Source organism: Glandiceps talaboti, chromosome 5, assembly GCF_964340395.1.
Source record: "Glandiceps talaboti chromosome 5, keGlaTala1.1, whole genome shotgun sequence".
Classification (NCBI taxonomy): domain Eukaryota; kingdom Metazoa; phylum Hemichordata; class Enteropneusta; family Spengelidae; genus Glandiceps; species Glandiceps talaboti.
Genome location: NC_135553.1, coordinates 11,207,344 through 11,221,802, shown reverse-complemented (window position 1 = coordinate 11,221,802; position 14,459 = coordinate 11,207,344). Strand labels below are relative to the sequence as shown.

General features: G+C 36.9%; 1 protein-coding gene across 1 annotated transcript; it reads right to left on the bottom strand.

Moving 5' to 3' along the window:
* Window positions 1–966: 966 nt before the first annotated feature.
* On the bottom strand, window positions 967–13,705 carry LOC144436011 (uncharacterized). The gene is made up of 3 exons (XM_078124682.1): window positions 13,618–13,705; window positions 1,528–2,475; window positions 967–1,087 (listed from the first exon to the last, which is right to left on the bottom strand). The coding sequence occupies exons 2-3, from the start codon at window positions 2,199–2,201 to the stop codon at window positions 1,012–1,014; spliced, it is 750 nt and encodes a 249-aa protein (XP_077980808.1). The 5' UTR covers window positions 2,202–2,475; window positions 13,618–13,705; the 3' UTR covers window positions 967–1,011.
* Between the last annotated feature and the right edge of the window lie 754 nt (window positions 13,706–14,459).

Below are 14,459 nucleotides of genomic sequence, written 5' to 3'. Positions count from 1 at the left end.
GTTTCGATTTTATCATGCAACAACCATTTGAGGTTATGGAACTGGATTGGGGTAGTAGTAGCAAATTAGTGTGTGTGTTTTTTGTAAAATCAGAAATGATGGCAAAGCGATTAAAGTATTGTATCCATTAACAGAGTAGCTATAGCTGTACAAATAATTCTCCTTGATACAAAACTTTGGGTTTTAGACATTTTTTGCTGCTGGTTGGTACATTTTAAAATACAAAACACCACACAGAGTGAGTAAGAGGGTAGATTTATATTGGAATGAATTTTAAATAGGCTTCTAAGTTCAATGTCTTTACTGATAAAGCAAGGACTTGTTAGATAAAAACGTAGAAAAGTTGTTAACACTGTTCATATCCCGTAGAACAATCAATATGAGATGGAAATTTAAAATCTAGGTTATCTAAAATTTTAAAACATTAGGGAAAGTGGTCGAATGAAAGATGTTTGACAATATAAGATATTAGGGAGTTCTTCCTACACGTTGTGTGTGTGTGAAATGGTAATCGTAGAGGCGATTAAGTAGACTGTAGGGTACATCGTGTCGTACCACCCACATGGTCGATGAGGGCACTCCGACACGGCATATCTTACAGACGTGGAGTTCAGACGACCGTCGTGATTTATAGCTATTGCTAAAATTGGAATGATGGAAGGTAATTTCCGTGAATTGATTTGTCCACGTCTTCTCTCGCTTCTTAAATTCTGGTGAAATGCGGACCTGAGTATACACCACATGCTCTTATTTCCGATTTATGTAAAATACACTATTATGTGTTATCAGAATGTAACGATGGCAGGAGTGTTTTGATCAACATGGTCTCCTTGATACGAAATTGAGAACGCTACTTCTCTGATTTTCATTGTAGACGTCGCCACTTTCATCACCACCACCATCATCATCACCACCACCACCACCATCATCATCATCATTATCATCACCATCATCATCGTCATCATAATCATCATCGTAATTATCATTATTATTATCACCATGAAATTTACATCAGACAAGTTCATCTTCAGCATCCATGACCGAAACGTCGGAGCCTACATCGTATTTGGCATTTGAATCTTGCGCTCTGCAACGAATATAATATAATTATAATCGATTTTACGGTTCCTATATAAAGTTATGGGAAGAATCTACATTTTTGTACCTAACAATTGACAGTGTGACAGTAGCAAAATATAAGTCTTCCATACAAATAGTATGAGTGCCATCGATGTAACACCCAAATAGTACCAGATGAAAATTCTTATGGCCAATTATTTGCACTGAATCACACAGGTATTACTGTACCCGTAGAGATGTTATAAGCAACAACAACAACGACGCACACACACACACACACACACACGCACACACACACACACACACACTCACTCGCGCGCGCGCACGCACGCACACACACACACACACACACACACACACACTAATGACTTTGTTTCGATTCGACAATATATTCATTATAAGTAATTACATCACTGCAGTATCACACATACATACACACATTTTTACCTGTATTGGTTTTGTTGATCGTCGCCATCAGCATGACAATGGAATGTTTTATTCACCAGGATTTCTTCGCTGTCATTAGACGAAATGCTATTTCTTGGCTTGACAACCACCACCGGGTGTTCACAGTCAACTATCACATTCAAACTTTCAAATTCAGAAGAAGGGTGCGAATGGACGGATATATCCAATGGCGTGTCACCTATGAGTGGCGGTGTTGGTGGTACCTCATCATCATCCAAGGCGTCCTGTTCATAGGTCGAAGCAGGACTTGTTGGTGTTATACCGTTTTGAATTACGGACAGGGGAATATCGTCGGGTTCATCTAACGATGAGGGCGGCTTTCCTTCACTGTGTTCTGTCCGTGGGGGTCTCTTCACTACACTTGCCCTATTCCTTGTCCATGTAAATGCACACGATCCTATGCCGGCGAGTATACAGAAAAATATCCCAATAGAAAACTGCACTATGCCGACAATTTGTATAAATTCATCATCGTCATAAACGTACCCCTTTATCAACACAAATATCCCTATCAAGGTGAATGATACACCCAGAGTACAGAAACAGATGACGATCATACACACACCGGAGCAATCGCCCGTAAAACAATCAAAACATGGACAATTCCTGGACCAACATGTTTTGAATCCTCTCCACAGCAGCGATAGAGACATTGTTGTAAGATAGTACGAGGTGGTCTTCAGAACAACGTCGCGTACCCGTTCAGTCACTGACGTATCCTGTTCTGTCCGTTGAGTGCATCGTAATAGAAACCCACGCACTCAAATCATCAGCCAGCGGCTTATCAAGAAAGTTCTCGTCATTTTCATAGTAAATCACGTTTTCTGAAAATATGGCTGCAATTTGATGTAGAAACCCTGTAGGCTTTTAAGAATGATGAAATTTGCTTTGTTCGCCAAGAAATAGGTTTTTGATTGTTGCAACGCTCTGTGAAAGAAGAAATAGAGAAAATGTGAGTTTGTTGTATCTATATACGAAGACGAAGAACATTTCACTCTTCATTATAATTTTTAAAAAAACATATCTCCTCTGAGGCTTTCTTACCAAACCAACAAAACCAATTTCTTGCTTATTACAGTAAACATCATTAGTATAAGATGGTGATGTTCTTTAACAAAATTGAATTTTTACCTTCCGTAAGGTTAAGTTATGTTAAGCTTCTGTCTGTCTGTCTGTCTGTCTGTCTGTCTGTCTGTCTGTCTATCGTGTCCGCCTGTGTGTTTGTATGTATGTATGTATGTATGTATGTATGTATGTATGTATGTATGTATGTATGTATGTATGTATGTATGTATGTATGTCTGTCTGTCCATGGTCACGATATCTAAAAACCTTGCGCATCAATTCTCATGAAATTTGCTAGCTACACATCTTCCATATAGTAATGACAAGAACTGATTAGGTTTTGGCACTGGTTTTAGTAAACAACCAATGAATATTGATAAGTCATTTACATAATTAATGGTTTTCGATAGTGAGGCTATACCGTATTCTTAAGAATACATACTTCAAATTCGATATGGTTGGTATATGGATTGGCGATAACAAAGTGCATGTGTCCTATATAAAGTGTGTTGATGTCGCTTATAATCTTAATGATCCATTTGTATAATTAATGATTTTCGGAAATTAGTCCATATATTAAGTGGTATGCAAGCTTCAAATTCCATCTAGTTTGGTAAAATGAACTCTCAAATTAAGTATGATAGCTATAGCTCAGAATTTTGCATATATGTGTAGGAACAAAAATATAAAGGTTTTGCCTTTACGGAAGGCATTCAGTTGTTGAATGGCATGGTCGTGGATGTCATGATTTTAGAGTTGTGCAGGGCATGTTTTACTCAGAGTTACAAGTTAGAGTAAATTTAAAGTGATTTAATAATTCGAACAGAAACTACTAGAAGTATTATACCATGCACAAGCCAAGAAATTGTCTTTAAACAGAAAATATGGGTTGTATACTAAATCTTTTTGTCGTTCTACGTCATCATGACACCCGCGTCTACGTCACTGGTTCTGCGGTGCCCACAATATGAGTCAAAACATTCCAAATCGCCATTATTTTTCCCATTTTTTCCATAAATTATGCTTGAAGAAATATAATTATACTATTTCCAACATTTTTGTCTTAATTCAGCCGGAAAATACATCTAGCGACTCGTAGTGACAAGACCCGTTAAGTCACTCATACTTTCCTTGGCTGAAAGAAGACAAATATTGGAGAATGCTATCTAATTATACTACAAGAAGGGCACGTTGAACGCGCTTGAACAAAAATATGGGATATACAACCTGGTCGTTCTACGTCACGATAATTACACCATTCGTTCTGTGGTCCTAGCAAGCCACCGTTAACCTTCTCCGTTTTTTTCATAATCATAAATTATACACTTGCACTGGTATAATATAATACGATCTTGTTATTCCGAGCTGCGTGTCTCGAATGGATGATAAGGTAAGGTATGTATCCGAGGTACTCAAATTGGATCTTAAATGTGAGGTCAAAAGTATTGAACCATTCTGCATGTAAACTGATACAAGGCATGCTACTTTAAACAGTGGTTGGCGAATATATGGATATTTTATCATGGGGAATTGAATGTGAAGGGGTTCTTGTAATTGTGAAACACTTGTATAGGGATAGACGTTTACAGTTGGACAAAATCAAATTGTAGATTATATGGAAGTCAATTCTTGCCCCTACCCGCCTTTCTTGTTCCTTCATTGAGAGGCTTGTGATACTTGTTATATCTACCATTTGTTCGCAGATAAATGGTAAATACTACACCATATGCACCCTGAAGAAGTTTAGCTTTGAACGCAAATCAATAACGAGAGCAATTAAATTTGCATATTGATGGAAAACATTTAGATTAATGGATATTTACTCCTCCAGCTAAATGTCAGATTGTATGAATATTCTTATATTGTATATGACATTACAGTATTTCCTAAAACCTTGGCAAGTAATTAATTTAGTATTGTGTACGTGGGCAGGATAAAACCAGACTTGTTATAATTACCGTTATTGAAATCATAATGTTGCTATGATTTCATCCAAAATATGTATCAATATTAACAATAAGTGACAGTTTTAGGTATAAACACAAGTTACTTTGAAACCACTGTACATAATTGATCATGTTCATATATATATAAATGAAACTCAAAATTTAGATGAAACTCAAAACAATGCATGTGAGTGTCGATTGTCTGGAGGGAAATCATACTCTGTTAATTTACACATGCCAAACAACAATTCTCAACTTCCATGGCAACAGCAGGGCCGTTGGGTATTGGCACAGGAGTTACATGACATTTGAGATCTTTAAATAATAAAAATAAAACGTAAGGTACTAATAGCTGCGTCAAAGATATCGTTAAAGATACATGAAAATGTCAACATGAATAATTGGTGTGAATACATACGGACATATGGAGATATAAGAATCTGAACTTAGGACAAGAATGGGAGGGGGTCAACATTCGTATGTACGTAGAATTCAATTTAATGTGGAGGATATAATACTACGAAAACACAGTTTTTTAGTTTGTTTTTTTTTTAAATAAGAAATTGTTTCGACCTGGTCAAAATACTTCGACTGGTGATGGCTTGATAAACTACAAAGGAAGTGAATGAAAACAAAAATATATGAAGTATACGAACACAATATACAGACTCCATTTTAATATAGTCTAAAAAGACCTGCCTTCTCTGGAAGGGGATTCTTTTTTTTTAAATTGATCAAAGGTAATGTGGTAAGACAATTTACCCTTTTCAATGTAAAAAATGTTTAGTTTCGGCGGCTTCATCTAGGGTCGGTTGGGTTACCTGGAAATACAAAATTTTCTATTGTTCCTACCTTACTATCGTAGGCTTTTGCTAACTATCACTAATATATATATATATATATATATATATATATATATATATATATAACTCGGTGAGTATCAATCTGCTAAGACAGTGCTCTATACCGCAGTGGCAGAGCGTAATAGTTTTGGTAGTACTGGAACTCTTTCTTGGTTGTAACTCGGAGTTTCACGCATGGTGCGATCATCAGACATCAGAGTGTCTGATGATCGCACCATGCGTGAAACTCCGAGTTACAACCAAGAAAGAGTTCCAGTACTACCAAAACTATATATATATATATATATATATATATATATATATATATATATATATATATATATATATATATATATATATATATATATATATATATATATATATATATATATATATATCCACGTTGATGCGAAAACGACAAGACTTAGTTTTATACACACTGCACACTTCGACACCCCCCCCCCAAAAAAAAAAAAAAAAAATTACGAATAATTTTACTATCGTCATTCGTAAAAGTGGTCTGTAGTGGGGGAATACGTTTAAAGAATTAAACAAAATATCCCTAAGTCAAAAAAAGACACAAATAAGTCGAGCGAAAACTGTTAAACATCAAAAAATAAATATTGAATTGTGCTCGGAGCATGGAGAATAGAAGATGTCAGTATTCGTCGCAGGTTGACGGTAGTCACGAGTATAATTGGATGTAAGTTTATAAAAAAAAATACGAGTGTCATCAACGAGGTATGTCACGATACGGAGGGCTATTACACTTTGAAGATACCGCTTCCGTAAATGTCGAACCCGTTGTGATATCCACGGTAGGCTCCAAGATGAAAGCACTCTACGTCTTAAAAGTGTCTCTCTTGGCGTCACCATGGCGGTTCTTCTCTTCCTGTATATTGACCAAACATGCAATGATTTCTATATATGAATTGAATTCACATCATAAAGGCCATAAAGTAATGTTTTTAAAGCAATGCTTGCATTTTGTGACACGTTAATATTTTGATATCGAGATAGGACAAGTATTTGAATTTTTTATTTTTTTCCCATTTCTATTGAGTCATATTTTTACTACCTTGCCATATTTTTGAACGAAAATGCAGTCTGCCATTTCTTCTAATTTAATGAGAGAACACTTTCTCGTGTTTTTCTCTTGCAAATAAACAACATTACAAAATCAAAAACGCAAGTGTACTATTTTAGAGAAAGTTTAAAAATTCACCGATTCGGAAAGAGAAACCATCGTGACATATGAAATAAATGACATCATATCTAGTTGCTATGGACGTAATCATGGTTGCTAGATTTTCTGTTATCATTTCAGAAAAGCACTACCCTTTAAGATGAAGTTGATATGTGTGTAATCATGGTTGGTGGAGTTTCTGTTATCATTTCAGAAAAGCACTACCTTTATAATTAACTGATTAGTAATGACGTTCCTATGGACGTAATCATAGTTGCTAGATTTCCTGTTATCATTTCGAAAAAGCACTATCCTTTAACCTGTTAGTTTTGAAGTTGCTATGGACGTAATAATAGTTGCTAGGGTTTCTGTTATCTCGTCAGTGATGACGTTGCTATAGGCGTAATCATAATTGCTGGGAGTTCTGTTATAGGTTTAGAAAAGTACCACCACTTTGAACCCGTAAAGTTTGAAGTTGCTATGGGCGTAAAAATGATTGCTTAAGTTTTCTGTTTCGCTTAAACTCCAATATACACACTTCGCTTTAAGGGCTTTAAGTGACAAGACTCTAAGTGTACCGAATTCAAAGGAAAACGCTGCAAGCGACATTCACAGATTTTTCTGTGTATCTATTGATAACGAACATCTTTGCTCATGTGACATGGAATTTCTATATTGATAGGGACCACTATTTGCTACATCAATATGTCCTACTTCCTGTACATTTTCTAGTTGCTGCGATATACTTTAGATTGTACTGGATTGTACTAGTCAGCTCGATGTGCAGATAGATACTATTAGACCACTTCCTCTTCCTTTCGGATTATTTCTTTCTGTATACGGCGTTTGGGGCTGTCATTGATTAAATATGATTGCCAAACCTATACACACATACATACATACATACATACATACATACATACATACATACATACATACATACATACATACATACATACATACATACATACATGCATGCATGCATGCATGCATGCATGCATGCATGCATGCATGCATGCATACATACATACATACATACATACATACATACATACATACATACATACATACATACATACATACTAGTACATACATGCATACACATCCATATAGAGAGAATGACAGGAGAGAGAGAGAGAGAGAGACAGAGAGAGACAGAGAGACAGGGACATACACACACACACACACACACACACACACACACACACACAGATAAATGTATTTTGATCGATAAAACGAATCTCGCGCTATGACATTAATAATGCACAATATCATTTTGTGTATCCCCATCAAAATCAACATTTGTAGCCCCGGGCTAGTATATTCATCAATCAACGTCAATTAAATCTCTAACACCCCGCCTATCGTATTCCACGCGCGTAATTATGCACCTTCTGCGGGCAACTTGTGTTGTTATCTGCTATACAAGCTGTTACAGCTTCAATCTTCAATGCTACTCGGCGAGTGTCACTCAAATAGATATCAAAAATGGCACGGTCTATGCGAAAATCCTGCATTACGATTTACGTACCGGATAATCAGCTCATACATGAATTCAGAACGCAATTGAGAGAAAATATTACTATGGAAACACACACGTCATTCACTTGGAATGAAGTAATCATTATGGAATATTTAGAGAAAATATGGTTTCGTCTTCTCTCACTGACGTTAATCTTGTAAATGCCATGGTAACAAAGATTTTCTAACATCTCAGGAATAGAAGTATCGTGTTTCCAAACGAAATGTAAGGACAAATTCATTTCTGTCTAGTATATCAGAGTCAAACTATATAGAGTCTACTATCCATATCACAGCTGAGCACGTATCCCATCTTGATTAAAGCACAGACAACTAAGAAGATATTTGTCTGTGATTAAAGGGGTACATCCTGAGTTTATGCTTTCTTTTTTCTTCTTTTTTTTTGGGGGGGACATGATATTTGAAACACATTTAAAGGTTCTCACAATATTCTACTTAAGTTACTGAAACATACTTAAACCATCCAGAACATGTACAATAGATGAGACCCAAACCTGGTAACGAAAGCTATAACTTATACACTGTAAAACAATCTGGTGACGTAATTTATTATACGTAAAAAAATGTTCGAGTAAACCCTTATATGCTAAATATGCACTCAACTGATCCAACAGTGCAAGAAGAAAATATTGTAATGTCACAGAAGGCGTGCGTCGATACTACATTAGTTTCATTGAGGTTTTATGTAAGTATTTTCAATTGACTGCGGAAAAAGCCAGTAAACCCAGCTTGATTCGTATTAAAAGTTTTCCTTGCAAATGATATATTTGTCAATGTCATTATTGTCATGGCGTTATTTATGTAATTGCAACTCTATTCATTCCTATTTAAAACAGGACACATCTGATCAATTACAACCCGTTTCGTGGTGTCCTTTAACCTTTGTTTAAGCATGCGCAGAAACCAATAACAAACTTCACACTCTACACTACAAGACAGCAAGACCAAACTTTTCGTGCCTTTACTGTAACTAGATGCAGACATGCTGGCGCCAATGTGTTGATGTCTGCATGGGTGGCACTTTAGTTCATTTCACGTAGACAACATATCGGAAAAAACTCTGTTCAATTCATTCAATCATGCTATGTTGATGTAGTATTGCACTTTCTTATTGGTTTGTGCGTGGTTGTATCAAACAGAACCGGTGAACGGTAACATAAAACAGGCTGTAATGTGATTAACATAGCATGGCAGATAAAACCAAATCTCATCCATCAAAGACGAATCTGTACTTTGTTTATGTCTCCACCCCAGGGAAATTATTTACACGGTGTTTAAAAACAAATGCATCATTCATGGAATGGATGTGTCAACTGATAGTTGTAACAATATTACACTAGACTATAACACCCTTGCATTGTTTCTTTTAAAATGTCGTAAGTGGTACTACGGAATGCGATTTGTTTTAATTTCTTATCCTTATCCATAGCCACGTAAATTTCGCAATCAATTTAGCAACGTAGGTATTGTCATTTGTATTGTCATTTTAGTCATGTATCTACAATACTATTGTAAAGGGCACTGAGACATGATGCAGTGTAGTGTGCTTTCAAATATCTGAAATTAATTTTTAACTACTGAAAATAAGTTGTGAAACAATGATGTTGAATGTTGTTTGTACGCTTATTCCTCGTTTTGACATTTCGATTTGTCTTCCATTTTCACTTTCTCGTGTGTGTGTGTGTGTGTGTGTGTGTGTGTGTGTGTGTGTGCGTGTGTGTGTGTCTGTGTGCACGCGCGTGTGTGTGTCTGTGTATGTGTTTGTTTGTTTGTTTGTTTGTTTGTTTGTGTGTTTGTTTATTTGTTTGTTTGTTGTCATTTTTTTCAGTATTCAGTAGCTACGTTTCCTTCCGGCTCTTCAGTTATTTCCTTTCCCCAAGTTAAACATCGTTCTATTACTAAAGACACTCTTTATCCAACAATTTCATGCTTTGACCACACATTAAAATAATAACACATTGAGACATACCCCTACTCTTAGTAACTTTTCCCTGTGGTTACAACTGAGTATGTAGTCGTAATCGAACAATGTAATACATACAGTATCGTACGCCGCTTAAGCAAGTACGTCTTATCTTTGATAACGCTTTTGACAAATGGGTGAAGGGGCAATAGGCGATTTTATGAGTAATCTACTAAACTAACACACGCTAAGATTAAATTGAGCACACTGAACGGTGTTGTTTAGTGACGATACCCCCGGGGTAGGTTTTGCATTATTTATAGTGTCCATACTGCAATGTTTATGACAAAGACTCGCGAACCATAGACGAACGAATGTATTCGATATTCTGACAGTCTTGACAAGCCACACCCTTCCATTAACTGATCGACAAATTCTAAACCGATATAAATAAATTGATCCACGGAACTAATCCATCTAATAAGTAAGACGTAAGTGAATAACAGCCGAAGATGAACTTTATGATAAATACTAACTGGTCTTGTCGGGAAATTTGATGATCATTAATTCTTAATTATACCGATTCAGTACTAGTTTTATTGGGCCAGGAGTTGCGGGGTTTCGAATCCATACTGGAATACCAGTAATGAGACACGCATGTAGGCAGGAAATAGTTTATAACACGAGAGCTTCGTCGTAGGTTTTACCAAACAAATTCTACTGAGACATACAAATAATTAGAGTATATATTACAGGAGAAATGAAGTTGCCTTGGTGTTTCACTCAGGGGACATGGTGTTTTTGACAAGAAGATAGACACTATTCAACCTTCAACTAACAATACCAGAGACACAACACACACCGGCAGCAGGGTCCTTCACATTGAAAAGTGGTGAAGGGGCATTGTTATTCAGTACTGTAGAACAGGTATCTGCTGAAAACAAATACACATGGACTTGATGATTTTATTGGCTTCAATTGCTTACTTTCTAACTGATAGATCAACATGGTAACTTATTATCTACTTCAAGCTACATTCCCACTGTACGCGGTACCTCTATAATGTTCCATTTTGCATATGAAGTTGTCTGAGTGTGTTTAAAAAACATCTTGTCTCATGAATGAAACACCAATTTGAAAGCATCTTCATTTCTGCTGTAGGGGGGGGGTGTTGTCTAACAAAATCAGTGAGAGTATAGGCTCAGTTGGCTGCCTGAAGCATTATGGGTAAAGAGTTTTAATTATTTCAGTTGCAAGCCACACAATATGAGTGTTCACTTGTGACACTACCTTCAAAGACCATTCTGATTAGAATTTGATCGAGGAGAAGACTTGATTAGTTTCATTTGTTATATTTCGTGTCTTTTCACGCCGGATATAGATTTTTTTTATAATATACAAAAGCGAACACGTGTCAAACTGTCTAAGCGAAGACATCGTGAAATACGAAGAATAAAACCAAATAAAACTCTCTATCATCACGTAAACAAAAAACGAAGTCGTTCTTTTCTTCGTTTTCATCAGCGAACAAACTGACAGACAGACAGACAGACAGACAGACAGACAGACAGACAGACTGACTGACCGACATTCGCACGCACGCACGCATGCATGCATGCATGCATGCATGCATACAATTTCGTAGGTGTATCATCAGGAAGTGAAACTAAATACAAACGAACAAATTACTGAAATGCATTCAATTCAATTAAACTCAAAATCAATATTTATAACACAATATAGACCTTGGTATCTTGGACTTGGAACAAAGTCCATGCAAATTTAGTAAAATGCAAGTATGGAACTATCTAACCTTTAAAAATTATATAAGCTTAGTTAATGTAACTGAAGTATACAACACTTTATACAATCAAAATAAACACCATGACCTGACATCCGAATGACAGTTCTAACATGAGCAGGTGCCCCACAAACAATATCGTAGATACTAGTCACGTGCTACGATTCAAAATATCAGAGTTTGTCAAACACACACGTGCACATACACACACACACACATACATACATACATACATACATACATACATACATACATACATACATTCTACAAGTGGTGTGAGTATTGAGAGAGAGAGAGAGAGGGAGAGAGAGAGAGAGAGAGAGAGAGAGGAGAGAGAGAGAGAGAGAGAGAGAGAGAGAGAGAGAGAGAGAGAGAGAGAGGGAGAGAGAGAGAGAGGAGGGAGAGAGAGAGAGAGAGAGAGAGAGAGAGAGAGAGAGAGAGAGAGAGAGAGAGAGAGAGAGAGAGAGAGAGAGAGAGAGAGAGAGAGAGAGAGAGAGAGAGAGAGAGAGCACGAGCACACACGTGTTTATAAACTTTCTATGCTTGTCAGTGATTTGAAAGATACGGTCGGTGAAATATAAAAACAGTCAGAAGAAGAAGAGAAATATTTATATATAAACACAGACAAGGATGTCTGTGATATAAATAAGAAATGGCATCACGATTTCGATTTTACAGTCATGCAGTCATACACGTACGGCTTCATCAAAATTTAGAATAAATTTGGGCAATTTCTTTAGAAGATAGTAGTGTAAGCTTAACCACGGTCACATGTATCACAACTACCGTTTCGATAGCTGCAATAATTGTAGCTTTGTTTTTATTCACAATACTATTTTATTTATTTTTTTTATATTTCATTTTATGTGACTCACCAATGTTCGTTTTACTGTTTATTTTCTTATGGGGTTTGTAAGGTTATAGCGGAGAACCGAGAGCGACGTAGCGAAACCGCTATATAACGCTACCGTTTCGATACACGTTGTTCCTGGTTTCACCGAGCACAAATTTACGCCGCGTACAGCGCACATCACGGAAAAAATTCCTATTGTAATAATTACGTCTAGCTCTGTGAACAGTGAATAAGGACTCCTGTGTCAATCTCATCATGTCGCTGGGCCACAAAAGTCTCAAGAGATCATACTGTAACAGCTACGGGGCTTAGACTGACTAAATTATGTATGAACACTATCGATAGTATTTTACATCAATACATGTATGTTTGCTTTCCCTTTAACATACCGCCATGATTTGATCGTACGGTGTTGGTCTCGTCTCTCTAGCATTACATAGATAGGCGGCCTGTATAGCGAATGGAAAACACAAGTCTGGTATCAAACCATGGTACCAGACGCTTCAGCTTGAGCTCAGAACCCCAAACAACATTTGTGATGCTCTGAGTCTTGATGACGTTGTACAAATACCATTCACAATGACATATTTGTATTGTTCAAGGACTAATGTTTGTAGTATAACACTCATCCCTCTTCCCAAAAGCATGTTTTTTTCAAGTCGCCAGGCGACTAATATGATGAATTTCAGTGACACGTTATCAGCCGAGTTTTAACTCATCGACAACATGTACTACAGTCGTCACGTATCGCCGCTGTCATGACATCCGCGTCACTGCTGTATACTACACTCACGACTCAGTGTGCAGATATATACCGTACTCCGATATGATACGGAGACACGATCTCGTCGTTTCGCTGCTATTCTTGCCACGACAGGTTACAAAGGAATAACGGTGTTCAAGAAACACGAGAAAGAAGTATTGTACTTACCGTTATGTATTACAAAGCCGACGATAACGACCAGATAGCTGCGTCGGTAGTTTGCTGGTAAACAATCACCTGGGTGCTGCCATGAAAATGATAATTAGGCTTCAGCGTTGACCTGTAACCTTTCACCTCTCACGTAGGTCAAGCGCCCTCATTATTGTAGACCCAAAAATAGTATCGTTCGTTTTACATTTCCTATCAAAGTGCTTATCGCCTATCATAATGTAATGTCACAACCATTTTAATAGGGAGGTTTTTGGCCCACATTCTATAATTCTCAGCGCGGCAAAGATTTTAGATATCATTAATTTAGTACATCGACTCACCGGAAGTATCACCGACGGTGATACTTCTCCACTATTGGCCTGATAGACGTATCCGGTTTAATCTCCTTGCAGGCACATACTTATAATTTGCAATTGAAGGGTTTCGGTCAAAATATTCACAACATATTACTGCTATATGATATTATAAGAGTGATGCTGCAAGTACTACCTACCCGTACAAGCGCCATAAAAATACATGCGTTCGATTTCTTACGCGACACATGACTTCCTCCCCACGTGATACAAGTGCATCACAAATACATGTAAGTCGATCTAAAGCATGAGCCAGCTACACACTATTCGCTAACGTCGATGGTTTATATGCAGTTCGTATATCAGGGGTGGGTTGGAGACGGGAGTCAAATATTGAAACAATTAAATCAGATACTAAAACCGCGAATCATCTCCTAAAATTGAACCCGTATTAAAGTCACATACCGGCAGTTATCTCTGATTCATCATATGTGGGGTGCAATCGAAGGAAGGCCTTTGCTAGTGACTGTTTTCTGCGTATTGTTA

What these genes read in the sequence shown, in the direction of transcription:
- LOC144436011 (XM_078124682.1), bottom strand. Translation starts at nt 2,201, where the DNA reads ATGTCTCTATCGCTGCTGTGGAGAGGATTCAAAACATGTTGGTCCAGG. An exon ending in GATCAACAAAACCAATACAG is followed by an intron (nt 1,088 to 1,527) that starts GTAAAAATGTGT and finishes TATTCGTTGCAG; the next exon opens with AGCGCAAGATTCAAATGCCA.